Genomic DNA, 13899 nt, shown 5'->3' with positions numbered 1-13899 from the left:
GAAAACAAAAAAAAATTTTTTTTACTAACTATCAACCAAATATTGAATTGGACGCAGGAATAAAATAGTAGGCATCAGTAACAGATTTACCCAAGACAAAAACAGTGAATTTAAAGTTCGACTTAATTCGCAGTCTAATACAATTATATTTCTTGTCTACGCCCTCATCATCGACTAAATGTGATATGAAACTATAAAGATAATAACCTCATCAAAAGGTGTTTGTAAAATTAAATAGCTTCCAGTAGTTTATTCGGAGGAAGATTTTTAAAGACAATATTGTACACGGCTTTGAAAAGAGGAAATTCATCCACCTTATTTTGATGCTCCAAAAATTCGTGAACTTCTTTAGCAGTAGCTGCACCTTGCAACTTTTGGCCATTCAGAAGCTCGTTCTCCAATACATGCATAGGCTTGCCAGTTTTAACAAAAGCAACAGCACATTTACGGTTACGACCACCAAGACAAGTGGTGATCAAATCGGCAATACCACAAGATTCTTCACTCATTGTAAGACGATCACAATCAAAAAACATAGCACCAAACTTTTGCATTTCTGCAAGGCCAATTCTCATAATGGCCGATTTTGTATTATCGCCCAGTTCAAGTCCATCAATAATACCAGCAGCAACGGCGACGATGTTCTTCAAGGCACCACCTAAAGCTACACCGGGAACATCTTTGACTACTTGAACACGGAAGTAGGGTCGATTGAACACAGAACGTATGGTGTTAGGAGTATATAAAGGATTTACTGAATTATCAGGATCGTACCCAATAGTTGTTTCACAAAATTTTTCCTTTGCTACCTCACTGGCGATGTTTGCTCCGGAAAGAACACCACAGTACATACCGGTACGTTCCTGAATGATGTCCGAAAAAAGACGAACCCGGTCGGCACTGACTGAGACTCCTTTGATACAAGAAATAGCAACGGCATCTTTCTTCAAGTGACCTTTTAGTTGATCGCAGACTCGCACAACGAACTGATGGGGAAGGACCCATATAAGGACATCACTTCTGGCTCCAACGTCGCGAATATCGGGGTTGGCATAAACATTAGAGGGACACTGAACACCCTTCAGATACTTTATATTTTCATGAGTCGAATTAAATATCTCGGTAAGTTTGCGAGTTTCGCCAAGGTGTTCGACGTTTTCTTCATACATCCACATGTGAACTTGAGGATGAAAGAGTTCCGGATGAGCTTCAGCATTTTCTCCGCATATTTTTGCGATGGCAGTACCCCAATTACCAGAGCCGATAACTCCAACAGAAACACGCTTGGATGTGAATTGTTTTTGAAGGGTATGTGACAAAGCACTAAGACGATTAAAAGATGCTCCACTCATATTTGTTATTAATCAAACAATTTTTTTTTAAACTCTAAATAGACACACTAGGTTTTTATAGCACTATGTATTATAAGTGCTCTTAAAGGTTTCAATGTTGGTCGGAACTATAAATTAGTATTCCAATTCACAAGAAAGATATAGAGACTTAGCACTCTATAAAATAGTCTTTCGTCTACCGATAGAAATTATCGATACATCTTGTATACGTACCCAAACTGTATATCTAGTGTCTAAAATACTTGGTATTGATCGTCTACAGATCAGGTTAGCAGAATTCATAAGGTGAACTTAATGAGGAATATTATGTATTCATACAAAATTAGTTGTTTTAATTTATTTTGTATATTTCTTTATAGAGTTTTTTAAAACATAAATTAAACGACTCCAATATAAATCTATTTTATTCTATACAATGTGATGTACCCTTTTAAAGATCCAATAAAACATTTCATGAAGGTCTCTTAGGTTTTATTCTTTAAAAGACACAGACTGTTAAAGATAAGGTCGCAAAAGTCATCTTGACGTTGCGTTTCCGGTTTAGCTAATGATCTGGAACCTTCGCGTAGCTCAACAAGAGAATCTGATCCTTTTTCGAGTGAACTTGTTAAACTGGAACTCAAGTCATTCATCATAAAAGGTCCTTTGCCGCTTGAGCTAGACAACCCTTTAACTTCAGCTTCGAGCTTAAATAATTCTCGCTCTCGCTGACTTAAAACAGTAGCAATACGACTGCATGCAACTTCTATTGAAGCCAGGCTTAAGCGTTTACGGCTTTGTACGTCGCTTAAGCGCACATCGTATGCCATGTTTTCAGCGGAGGTCATAAGTCTTTGAACCTTTTCCATGGAAACACGAAGCTCTTTTTGTCGCCGAAGTGCTTCAGGGCCTAACTGCCGCAGTTTAAGTCGATTGACAAACACAGGATCTGTATGAGCGTATATGAGTCTTTGAATTTGTACTCTTTTAGCATTCAGTCGTACGAGCGTCACACGTAAAGCATCAAGTTTTCTGTCATATTCGCTTTTCCCAGATGTCCATAAACTTACTTTATCAAGCAAACTTTCCAATACTTGAGTATCATCAAAAAGACAAGTCATGTTTGGATATATATCATTAGAATATCCGGTATTGGATTGGTCATTTACATAATGAATTAGCTTTTCCATATTTCGGGACACTAGATCCAACTCTGCCTCGAATTGTAAGTATACATTTTCAAATGCATTTACCATTGGGTTGGATTCAGTACTAACTGCCTCCTGCATATCTTCTAATAAATCTGGAGCTTGAAGAAGAACAGGCTTTTTCTCTAAGGGCTTAGGAGCTTCATTGACAAAAGAGTTTTCAGAAACTTCTTCATGTTTAAATTCTTTGTTGATAACACTTTCATTGTTATTAGTTTTGAAAGGTAAGTTCTTTGACTCTTTGATTGGAATTCCAGCAGGTTGCTTTTCAATATCCTCATCAGTCAAAGCCTCTCTTTCCATCTCTGCTTTTGTTGGTTTCTCTTCAGGCATAACAGGAGCCTGCGATACATCCTCATGGTTGTCTTCGGACTTCGTGGTCAAAGCTTCGTCATAATCGTTTCCTATAGCTTCAATCTTTTCCCAACCTTCACTTTCATTCGTTTCGTTTGATACCTCGCCAGATGGATTTTCACCCTCATCAACTTCAGTATCTAGGAGCTTACTGTCAGTCATAGAAGAACTTTCCTTCGGCATTATCGCTGAATCAACTTCATCGGCATCATCGTTCAATTCCTCTATAAAGGGAGATTGTCGATCATTTTCAAGATTGGTTTCATTAACATCGGTAGCTTTTTCGGATTTCACATAATCTGTGAAACCTTCGTCTAAGATAGGTTCTGCACGTTTCTCATCTGTTTCCTCCTCCTCAAGCACTTTATCATTTTCTTTAACAAACTCCTTGTTGTCTGACTGTAGCGGACCTTTGTCGGCTGTAGCCTCTGTAGGCCTTTTATCTGTTTCCTCCTTCTCAGGCACTTTATCGTCTTCTTCAACAAACTCCTTGTTGTCTGACTGTAGCGGACCTTTGTCGGCTGTAGCCTCTGTAGGCCTTTTATCTGTTTCCTCCTTCTCAGGCACTTTATCGTCTTCTTCAACAAACTCCTTATTGTCTGATTGTAGCGGACCTTTGTCGGCTGTATCCTCTGTAGGCCTTTTATCTGTTTCCTCCTTCTCTGGCGAGCCCTTTGAGGTATTCCCCTCAAGCACCTCAGCAGCAATGTCCTTTTCGAGGTCTTTTTCTTCGGTACTTTCCTTAGTTACAGACTCATTTCTTGGCAACTCATCATATCCTGGAGTTATTGGCTTATAAGGAGAGCTGAAGACTGATTTATCTGTGGGTGCAAAGGAAAATGGTTTAGCCGACGCTTGAGTAGTAGATGATGCAGTCGTAGTTTTCGGCTTATTACCAAAAATAGAAAAGTTTTCTTTCGGTGTTTTGTCGTCTAGACTAAGGCCAAAGGAAAATGAGGGCTGGGTAGCATTACCAAATAAACCACTTCCCCAGTTAATATTACTATTACCAGGTTCATTCGCGGAAGGATCAGCATCGGCATTGGCTAGTGACTCGACTTTTTCACTCTCCACGTCTGATTCCATATCTTCTTCAGGCTCTGCTTTTTCAGGAGGAACAGAAGAAAACAAGGATGACTGTTTATCAGTGCCTTTAGCATTTCCAAAAATCGAGGATGCTTCATTATCCTTTGGAACGTTAGATAAATTAGCGGGAGTTGATGTACTAGCAAAAGAAGAAAAAGCGGAAGAAGTAGGTTTCGTTCCAAAACCAGAGAAGGAATTATTAGACGAAAACGCATTGTTTGCAGGGGCGGAATTTACTTTAAATGAGAATGAAGACTCACCAAACTTCGGAGCTGTGTTCGCTGCTTCAAAAGGAGAGCCTTGGTTAAGACCAAAAGCCGATGTTTTCGCAGGATTCTGAGTTTGAAAGGCACCAAACGACATTTGGGAGCCTGGTTTAGGAGGGTTTGAAAAAGAAGCAAAAGAATTAACGTTTTCATTGTTAGAGGTTCGAACAGTCTCAGAACCCGAAATGTTTTTGGCTACGACCATTTCAGGATAAATCGAATTTTCCGTAATAGCATCGGTATAAATGAATCGAAATCCCGAAAGCTGATAGTCAGTATCATAAATCCATAGAATTGGGAGAGGAGGGCAGTCCGCAGGAAATTCTGCTGGGCTCAATGGCTTCTGGACTCTTTCTGTAGAAGTAAGGTCTAAACTGAGAGACAAAGGAGAAGTATCTTGCTCCTTTTCCTGAGAATATGGAAGAGAGGCTCTCTTTGTTTCTTCGGAAATGACCAAGCTCTTCCATGAGTTTGAGTCTACCAGATGAGCAAAGAGACCGATATCCGAGCTTGAACTTGCTGACACGATTGCTAAAGATATTATATTTGGACTCCAAGATTGAAGGAAGGAGAAATAATGGTGATCATGACGATAGTCAGCGCCAAACGGAGGAGTCGGATCTGTCGCAGTTTTATAACTAACTGATTGATCCAGTCCCAAACTAATAATATAGCAAACCGACTCGTGTTCAGGTTCACTGTTTGCCAATGTTGATGTAGGACTATAATAGACAATGAACTCACGATTTTGCACCCATGCAATATCCTGGACATAAAAACCTTGTAATCCAGAAGGAGTAGCAATTTCCTTTTTAGCTTGTCCATCGGGAGTATACTGAACTATAGAACCATTTAAAAATCCTACAGCACATTGCTTACCGCGCCTTGACCAAGCTATGGTGGTAGCTTCTCTGGCTATTGGAGAATGTATGGTCGACTGAGAAATGCTAAAGATACATAACTCTAGCGTAGTTAAATGAAGAGCAATAAGATCATCGTCTTCTGGATTTGGAAGAATGAAGTCCAAGTTCGGCACTTGAATTTTCCAGCGGGGATTGACATTACCCAGTAAACAGGAGGCCGTATCAAAGACAATAAATTCTTGAGAAGAGAGGCTATATGCCACAACACATGTTCCTTTGGAAGTAAAATCAACAAAAGAGAAGTTTGCATTTGGAATAGTAAGGTGGACAACTTCAGACGATAGTGGAAGTTGTTGAGGGCCTGCGTTCATCGGGGCCTCATCGAGGAACTTGTGTAAAAATGAAGTAGAGCCTAGAACAAGACCATTGGGAACACCTGCGACAAACCGTCCACTCGAGTTGTGAATGGAAAACAAATATGATTTAGCTGGAGGGTCTGAGGACATTGGTTGACCAAGTGAAATGGTAGTGCCAATTTTTAGGGCAGAAAACAAATATTTCTAAAAAGAAAAGCAAGTTAGAGTATACTCAAAGTTGGAGAAAACATGACATACCGATGTGTCTACTTCTTCAATTTCTTCATAACCTGCAGTAGCAGCAAAAGGTGCTGGGCTTGGACTAAGAGCCGCAAATGGATTTTCAGTATTCATTTCATATACAAATAGGCGTCCAAGAAGATCCTTATTTTCAGTACTTTAGTGTTGCAGACTAGGACCTGCAAGACTTGTAAATAAACGCTTGTTCAGTTTCAAAAGTATGTAAATATATATATATATATTTATATTCAAGCAACGAGGATTGAGCACCTTGAACCCTTTTAACACCAACAAGATTCACCAAAATTATGAAGTTTCTTGCCTTCACCTGAATGACTTTCCCAGTAGTAAGTTCGTACTTGTGTCTCAATTCCTGAATATCTGCTGCCCTGCAATGCAATCACCCACACTAAAAAGTTTAGTGATTCAGGGTACACTCTCACACATATACTTTATGTGAGATTACGGATGTTTCAATTCATTTTAGTGTACTGGAGTGTCCATCGTATTTTGGTTTTTGCGAGTAGCAACGAGTACTGCCTTCATGAGGGAAACCACACATCGCTGGACAATCCCTTTGCCAAATACAATTTGGAGATTGAATAATAAATAATCCTACAAATATGAAAGGATTGAATGAAAGAAAAGGATTTGACTTTGATTACTGTCAAAGGTAAGTGCTTTGGGAACGTAAACAGACTGTTTTAGGAAGTTTTAAGAAGATTAACAGGACTAGAAATGCTCTTTTGCAAGAGCGCGGATTCCCTTCCCCGAAGGCGACATCTACTGGTACTACCATTGTTGGTGTGATTGCCAAAGATTGCATCGTTTTGGGTGCCGATACAAGAGCTACTGCTGGACCTATCATTGCTGATAAAAACTGTACGTTGTAGAGCAACTAAGTAGGTGATCCTCAATGTTTATTGAAGTCAAATACCTATTCCATTGCTTATGGACGGTTTTGGATGGAAATTGCAAAAGGACAACACTATCTTACAATATGTACAGACGCTAACAACTATTACAGGCAGAAAGTTACATTTAGTTTCTCCTAATATCTGGTGTGCTGGTGCTGGTACCGCTGCTGATACGGAATTCGTAACCTCGATGATTTCATCAAACGTAGAGTTGCATTCTATGTATGTGAATCGGAAGCCAAGAGTGGCGACTGCCCTGACAATGTTGAAGCAGCACCTATTCCGTTACCAAGGTCATATCGGAGCTTACCTCGTCCTCGGCGGTTATGATTGCAAGGGCCCACACTTGTTTACCATTGCTGCTCACGGTTCCAGTGACAAACTACCTTACGTTGCTCTTGGATCTGGTAGTCTTGCTGCTATTTCGGTCCTTGAAACCAAGTACAAATCCAATTTAGAACGCCATGAAGCTATGGAGCTTGTTCGTGAAGCAATTGAAGCCGGTATTTTTAATGATCTTGGTTCTGGTTCCAATTGTGATTTAGTTGTTATTGATAACGAAAAGGCTACCCCTTACCGTGGCTATTCAAAGCCAAACGAGCGTGCTAAGAAGGAGCAGAACTACAAGTACGAGCGCGGTACCACAGCTGTTTTACGAGAAGACATCCATAAGTTTGTTACAGTCGAAACATTGGACGAAATGGAAGTCGACGTTTAAAAAGTTGAGGTTTCTTTGCAAAAAAAAAAGAAGTATAGCAGTTTCTAAAATATCTGCAGTTTGTTTATACTTCCGCCGAATCTATATTCAGTGCTATTTTCTTATTTTTAGTTTATGACGCTACGCTAGGATGCAAAGAATCGACTTTCTTTTGAAAATTATTCGTGCTTGCTACCTTTCTTCTATGTTATGAGAATGACTTCTGCCCTTTTTGCTGTCCTCTATAAAGAAGCACCAGCTTTCAATTCCCATATGTCCCTCTAGTTTCCATAGAAATATATTCATTTTTAACGATTAATAGAACATCTTATGCATATATATTGACTATCTCACCGTAAGAGCTTCCTACGCACTATGCCCTGTTTCCCAAAACCATTGCAGAAAAACTATAATAATTTCATTCATACAAGGAAATAATATGTTTGAAACGCGCAGCCATTGCTTTTATGGATTTTTTGTCACACGGAAAGAGAGCATACTAAAATCCAAATACCGAGATGGGCCGTGCTGTGCTATTGCTTGTGAGATCAATAAGGAACTTGAAAAGCAATTTGCTTTTTGGCAAAGAAAACGTAAAATTCTTTTGGTGTATTTGTAATGGAATCTGGGTCAAAATATGTTTCTACAGCATCTGTAGACCTTTTACATCCCCCTGTACTGAATATACAGCAAGCATTTGGGACGGACGGGAACTCAATAACAGTGAAATTGCTTTTAAGTGCTCAGCAATATGAAGCATGGATGAGTGTAGGAGAAGAGGAACAAAAGAATATATTACTAGATGGTCAGATACGTGCTGAAACGTTGGTGTCTTCGAACACCTCTAGAAAAGTACTACTTTGTCATTCAAGCCTAAATAATCTTTCGCAAGCATTACCAGCTATTGCTCAAGCTATTAGATCCTTCAATGAAAACGATAGCAATCTGATTTTCAGTTTTGCTTTTTCAAATGTTTTACTTGGCTCAAAAACATGGATGAATCAGCACTTAATACCTCACCTTCATTCCGTATCTTCTTCCTCTCGTCTGTTATTAAGCAGCTCTCTTTTACCTCGTTCAATGGAACGCTCTGTTATTCTCGAGACATCTTTGCAAGAATCGTCTACTGTCCTAGAAACTTTCTTAAATGAGCTCTTGTCAAGAAGCCGTATCATTTCAGGTATCAACGTTGTCCCTTATATTCCAGATGCTGCTTATGGTGTTTATGGATCACCTTCTTTATTTGGTGTTTTGCATCCCAACAGCACTATGGTCACACCTGAGAATCCGTACGGTGTAACCCCTTTAGCTCTCACTACAGCAGGAGGTAACTCTGATCCTTTGCGAGCATCTCAATACTTTCCATATTCAGGGCCGTCTATTCCATTAAATGCGGCCTCGACTCAAATCATCACACAGAAGTTGTCTGTACCATCAGACGTCCTTGAAGCTGTGCTTTCTCAAATCGTATGTACCCATTTCAATTTTATTAACTAAAATAATAATACTAACTTTTATTAGCCAACAAAACTCCAAGAAATATCTCAGTCAGCTAACGTCCATGTTGGCATTGAGCATGGTGATCCTCAATCCAATGTGACTTTACTGAATGTTACAGGAACTTCCGAGTCGAACCAAACTGCTCTTATGACAATTTATGCCCTTTTGGAATCTCAAACAAAAAAATAGTAAGGAGCCATTGCCTTTTTCGTTCGTTGTACTTATATCCGTGTGTTACTCCATTTAATAATTCATATTCTTTAGGTTCATTATTCCTATTACTTTTCTTTGTATCGTCTATAGCGGTGAGACTCCGATACGAGAAATAAAGAGAGAATAAGTATACTACTACTTTACAGCATTTATTTAAATTGTATAGCTAACAGAAAAATGAATGAACGAATATTATTATCGTAGAAGATATTTGAAAAGCATTTTTCTTCTGTTTTGCAGAATTCTATAATTCCTACTTGCATCTTTTTTCTACAAACAAAGCTCTATCTACTCCCACTTCATCGTACTCTTGTTTTGAAACCCATAGATGTTGAAAGTTATCGAGACTCGCCAGAATAGAGCCTCCCAGCCATGAAGCATTACTTCGATAAGTAGAATCTCCGCTAGTGTGTACATTGACTCGGTTTCCCGGAGCTAGTCTTTGAAGCTCACCTTGTAGTCTCTCTGTAAGACCAGGTATGAGTGAAGTACCACCCGTTAAAACAATATTATTAAATAACTGTGACCGTAACTCGCTTTCGCATGCGACAATGCTTTGGTACACCAGGTTGTGAAGCCCAACAGCATTTTCCGGAGGGGTACTTTCAGAGGAATCATTAGAAGCAAAGCTAGGGTTAAGCAAGATTTCACCAACACGAAATCGGTCGACGCCAAATTGATAGTTTGAGCCATCGGGAAACTCAAAATGCTTGGGGTTCTTTGTGGATGCTTTAAATTCATCAAATGGAGTTTCTAACGTCTCCAGGACGCTTTCTTTCCATTCTTCAACTATTCGTTTATTTTTAAACTCTTTATAGGAATCTGTTAAACCGTCAATCGGATCATAGAAAACTGCTGGCTTCACCTCTTCTGCATTTCCGGGTCTGGAAGATTCAATAACGATTGATTTCCTGGCTACCTGATAGTGAGGTACAGCGTTTATGTTCATTTTAGAGAATAAACTTTTGATATTTGCATTCAAAAAATTTCCAGCAACAAGTTGCTTTACGATGCCTTTTCGCACAGCAATGCCATCGACAACAGGTGTTACAGTGGCATTATCAGTGCCAAGGTCAACAATCAAAGCCGTTGCTTTATTACTTGCAAAAGCAGCACAAACAGCTTGTTTGGTTAGATAAAACGCAGGTGCCTGAAGCTGTTCAAATACTGCTTCCATCGTCTGTTGACGAACAGCTTGAGTATTCCAGCTCGGTTCTGTAATCATCATGGCATACTCCGTTGGGTCAACTTTTAATTTGTTTTTCAGTCCTTTATTCCATATTTGTAATGTAGACTCCCAATCTTGAATTATCCCATCGTTTGTACCGTTGGTAATCTCCATACCAGGGATGGGTGCATGAATCTGTAACTCGTCTATAATATTTTTTCTATCTCCATTGCTTCCTTGCAAAACACCGTACTTAGATGGGAGTATAACCTCAGGTGTTTCTTCACCAGCAAAACCAAAGCGTGTCGAACATGTTCCAGGATCTATAACCAAGGCCGGAATCTCGACTAATAAACATGTTTGTTAGCTTTTCCTTCCATTAATAACGAAAACTTGGACAAATCGCTTCTAAGGTTTCTTACCAAGATTAGCAGAATTCCTACTCATTGCCGTCACTGAAAAGCGGTATTAAAATCTTTTTTTGATCTCTTCTTTACACAAATTCTGTAAAAAGTTACTTTGGTATTTGGACCGCTTACTTAAGTATAATATCACTCTTGATCTACGCTTATGTATAGTGCAATGCCTACTTCGGCATCATCTACTTAACAGCTAGCAAAGGATCCTTCAAAACTTACCTTAAAGTACCTGTAATTTCGTTACTACTACATTTATTTTATATTTTTAGAAAAAATTACAAGAATGGAATAAAAGGTTTACAGTCATGCCTAAATCCTCAATGTTGTGTTAAAACTGCCAAATTTGCCGTAACAATTAGCATGTAAATTCATTTAGACTAATCCTTAGCGGTTTGTCATAAAAGCATTCTCAGTTAAGAGAGTGCTGAGCCTTCCTGTTGATAACAGTCCTTTCTTTCATTACTTTCATTCAAGTTAAACGTCTCTTCGTAGCACAGGCGCCACTTTAAGGAGTAGCACCCATACCAGCTGCCAATGCCAAATACCATGTCCTTGAAGCACCTTCGTCGATATTCTCGTCCTTAAAGTTGTCCGAAGTAAATTCCTTCCAGGCAGCAGTTGGATCGGTAATAGAATAATTGGAATAAACAATACCGGTCCAATTGTTCGAAAAGTTATTTATAATTGGAGCGATTTTAGCATCCCAGCTTGCCTTCACATATGAAGGAGTACGAACATATCCACTAATTGGTGTGATTGGAATCATGTGGATTCCTTGTTTTAAGTACTCATCGGTACCGAAGTAGGTAGTATAGTCAACCTTGTTCATAAAGGTGATTCCTGCACAATAATTACCACGAATCTTTTTGGGTTGGATAGTATTTTTAGGGGTGATATATATGTAAGCATTCATGCTAGTTCTGATAATTCCCAGCATCAAATTTGCTAGATTGATAATGTTGTTGTTGTTTTTAACCAATCCCCAGAGCTTCATAGCGTAGTAAAAGTTGTAGTCTTCAGAGGTTGACTCTTCATCTTTACCATCACCACTTGCAAACAAACCCTTAGACCAAGAGTGGCCAGCAAACCAATCGAAGGATCTGAAGAATGGGAAGTATTCATCATCTTCCACAGGATTTGATGCATCACGGATCAGATCATTGACAAAGTCAGTTTGAGGATCCTTAATCCAACCAGAATTCAACGATCCAGCTACAGCCATTGCATAAATGTGATAGCCATAGTGGAAATGGTGGTCATTGTAGTAAGTATTACCGTAGTCAGCAAGAGGTTCCTTGAGACCAGCGGTACTAATGAGACCCTTGTAAGTTTTATCAAAGTTAAGAGGGAACTGTTCTTTGTTATCGACAAATTTTTGAAGGGCTTGCTGCAACTTTTCACGACCAGTATTCGTCAAGTTGTCGTCCTTCAAAATCTTGGAGGCCACCAAGCAAACTTGTGCGTATTTTGCCAAGATTTTACCAGATGCATACATACTATTTGTATCTGAGGCCGTCACGACATCAAACTTTATGTCATTTTCGCAGGCCGACCTGATAGCATTCAAAGTTTGATCAGAGTAGTTCGATTTCCCTCCATTCCAAGGAAGTGGGACAAACTCAACATCTGTTGGGAGGTTGTCTTCCACCAAATGCCACTTGTCTGCAGCATAAGCAATCATAACACCCATGACAGTGCTCTGTAGAGCCATACCCGTTTTGGCTCCTTGAGTATCAGAACCAAAGGTACTTTGATGGTGAGGAAGAGCATAAACTAGTGGGCTCTTGGATTTGTCACCAGCCTTGTCAAAGCTAAACCAGTATTCACCAGTATTGTTGGAAACATTAGCACTCAAAGTGATGCCAGTGGCATAAACACCAGCATACTGATCAAAAGTTTTCTCACCGGAACCGTCACTGACACTAGCATTGGGAACTTTGCAGACTTGAACAAGTCCGTTAAATTTAGACGAGGCAGTCAACTTGCTGTTGCTATCTTGTTTCAAATCGAAGGAGCTAGAGTCAGAAGGGAACGCATAAATGAGCCAAAGCTTGTTATCGTTCAAAGTTACCTTGTATTTGGAACCACCACTGAAGTCGCTCTTCTCGAGGGACTTGACGGAAATGGTGGAGTTGAAGACAGGTGTCAAATTCTTGTAGATGGAACTGATGAATGCACTTCCGGTAACAATGGGAAAGGTAATGCTTCCAGAGTTTGATTCAGAGGGCTCAAGGGTAACTTGAACGGAAAAATGGCGAGAATCAGTAGCGGAAAGGGTGTTTCCGGAAGAAAATTCATCTGCAGAAACGATTATTGAGAACAGTCCTGCGGGATTGATGTAGAACTCAACTGGATCCTTGCTAGCATCAGGTCCGTAAGTATACTGGTCAGCATCAGTCTGACTGATTCCCATACCAGAAAAGTTATCATCCTTGTTCCGCCATGTCAACGAGTATGGTTGAGAAAAGTTTGGAAACTTTTGGTCTTCCAAGAAAAAGTTACCATAGTATTTGTTAGTTTGGATGGGTTTATCAGAGACGGAAATTCCCTTGGGTTGTAAAGGATGATCAATCTGAGGGAAGGTGGAACTAGGAGCGCCAGTAGCAATAGGCGACAAGACACTCATTGTTGAATTCAAAAAGGTATTTTAAAAGAAGGTTTTTTTATCAAAAAGATTATGGAGGATATATAAATGCTTTTTAGTATTGGTTCCTAAGGGCGGAATCAATAAGATATGGTTGATGACAAAAGCTGCTGTCGAGTTTGGGAAGAACTCGGTGAAAAGAAAGGATGATTCCTTTAACAAATATCTTGAATTCGGAATACAATTACTACACAATCAAATATCTTGTTGGAATAGTGAATTGAACGATTTCGAAATGAAGACTTGTTTGTTGAAGGAAATCCAAATAAAAGTAATGAAAGCTCAAAAGAAAGGAGAAGGTTGGCTCTGGTTAAAAAAAGTAGATTCACGGTCATTTATATAACCAAATGGATTGCTGTATACGTAATGACAAACCATATAAACAAACATGGAATGATCGCTTTATGTCCGACTGAACGACCAATCTTTAAGGGATAATCCATATTGGAAATCCAAAATATAAACAAATAAAGAGGAGATTCCGTTTTTGTTTGTTTACATGGAGCAGCGTGAGAAGTGGACATTTCAAGAAACAAGAAAAGGGACATGATCAGAAATGGCAAGTTGAAGCTGCATTTAACAAAAAAGTGCTCTTTTTGATGTTCAAGAGAAGAATTGGACCTTGGGACCTTTTCCT

The 13899-nt window shown here is 39.3% G+C and overlaps 6 protein-coding genes across 6 annotated transcripts; 2 read left to right on the top strand and 4 right to left on the bottom strand.

Moving 5' to 3' along the window:
* Positions 1 to 230: 230 nt before the first annotated feature.
* Positions 231 to 1352, bottom strand: gpd2 (glycerol-3-phosphate dehydrogenase Gpd2; the record flags this gene model as incomplete). The annotated part of the gene is made up of 1 exon (XM_056181702.1): positions 231 to 1352. One exon carries the CDS (start codon positions 1350 to 1352, stop codon positions 231 to 233), a length of 1122 nt encoding a protein of 373 aa, XP_056038503.1.
* Positions 1353 to 1585: 233 nt separating this feature from the next.
* On the bottom strand, positions 1586 to 5818 carry nup146 (nucleoporin, WD repeat Nup146; the record flags this gene model as incomplete). Its single annotated transcript, XM_056181701.1, has 3 exons — positions 1586 to 1608; positions 1846 to 5668; positions 5723 to 5818. 3 exons carry the CDS (start codon positions 5816 to 5818, stop codon positions 1586 to 1588), a joined length of 3942 nt encoding a protein of 1313 aa, XP_056038504.1.
* Positions 5819 to 6327: 509 nt separating this feature from the next.
* On the top strand, positions 6328 to 7339 carry pup1 (20S proteasome complex subunit beta 2 Pup1; the record flags this gene model as incomplete). Its single annotated transcript, XM_056181700.1, has 3 exons — positions 6328 to 6377; positions 6441 to 6586; positions 6732 to 7339. The coding sequence occupies 3 exons, from the start codon at positions 6328 to 6330 to the stop codon at positions 7337 to 7339; spliced, it is 804 nt and encodes a 267-aa protein (XP_056038145.1).
* A 597-nt stretch (positions 7340 to 7936) lies between these two features.
* On the top strand, positions 7937 to 9007 carry usp108 (U1 snRNP-associated protein Usp108; the record flags this gene model as incomplete). Its single annotated transcript, XM_056181699.1, has 2 exons — positions 7937 to 8785; positions 8840 to 9007. The coding sequence occupies 2 exons, from the start codon at positions 7937 to 7939 to the stop codon at positions 9005 to 9007; spliced, it is 1017 nt and encodes a 338-aa protein (XP_056038144.1).
* Positions 9008 to 9284: 277 nt separating this feature from the next.
* On the bottom strand, positions 9285 to 10646 carry arp42 (SWI/SNF and RSC complex subunit Arp42; the record flags this gene model as incomplete). The annotated part of the gene is made up of 2 exons (XM_056181698.1): positions 9285 to 10546; positions 10622 to 10646. The coding sequence occupies 2 exons, from the start codon at positions 10644 to 10646 to the stop codon at positions 9285 to 9287; spliced, it is 1287 nt and encodes a 428-aa protein (XP_056037889.1).
* Positions 10647 to 11123: 477 nt separating this feature from the next.
* On the bottom strand, positions 11124 to 13244 carry eng2 (cell wall and ascospore endo-1,3-beta-glucanase Eng2; the record flags this gene model as incomplete). Its single annotated transcript, XM_056181697.1, has 1 exon — positions 11124 to 13244. The coding sequence occupies one exon, from the start codon at positions 13242 to 13244 to the stop codon at positions 11124 to 11126; it is 2121 nt and encodes a 706-aa protein (XP_056037888.1).
* Between the last annotated feature and the right edge of the window lie 655 nt (positions 13245 to 13899).

This window comes from Schizosaccharomyces osmophilus, chromosome 2, assembly GCF_027921745.1.
Source record: "Schizosaccharomyces osmophilus chromosome 2, complete sequence".
Taxonomy (NCBI): Eukaryota; Fungi; Ascomycota; class Schizosaccharomycetes; order Schizosaccharomycetales; family Schizosaccharomycetaceae; genus Schizosaccharomyces; species Schizosaccharomyces osmophilus.
The sequence above is the reverse complement of the archived record's forward strand: the minus strand, read 5'-3'. Positions and strand labels throughout refer to the sequence as shown.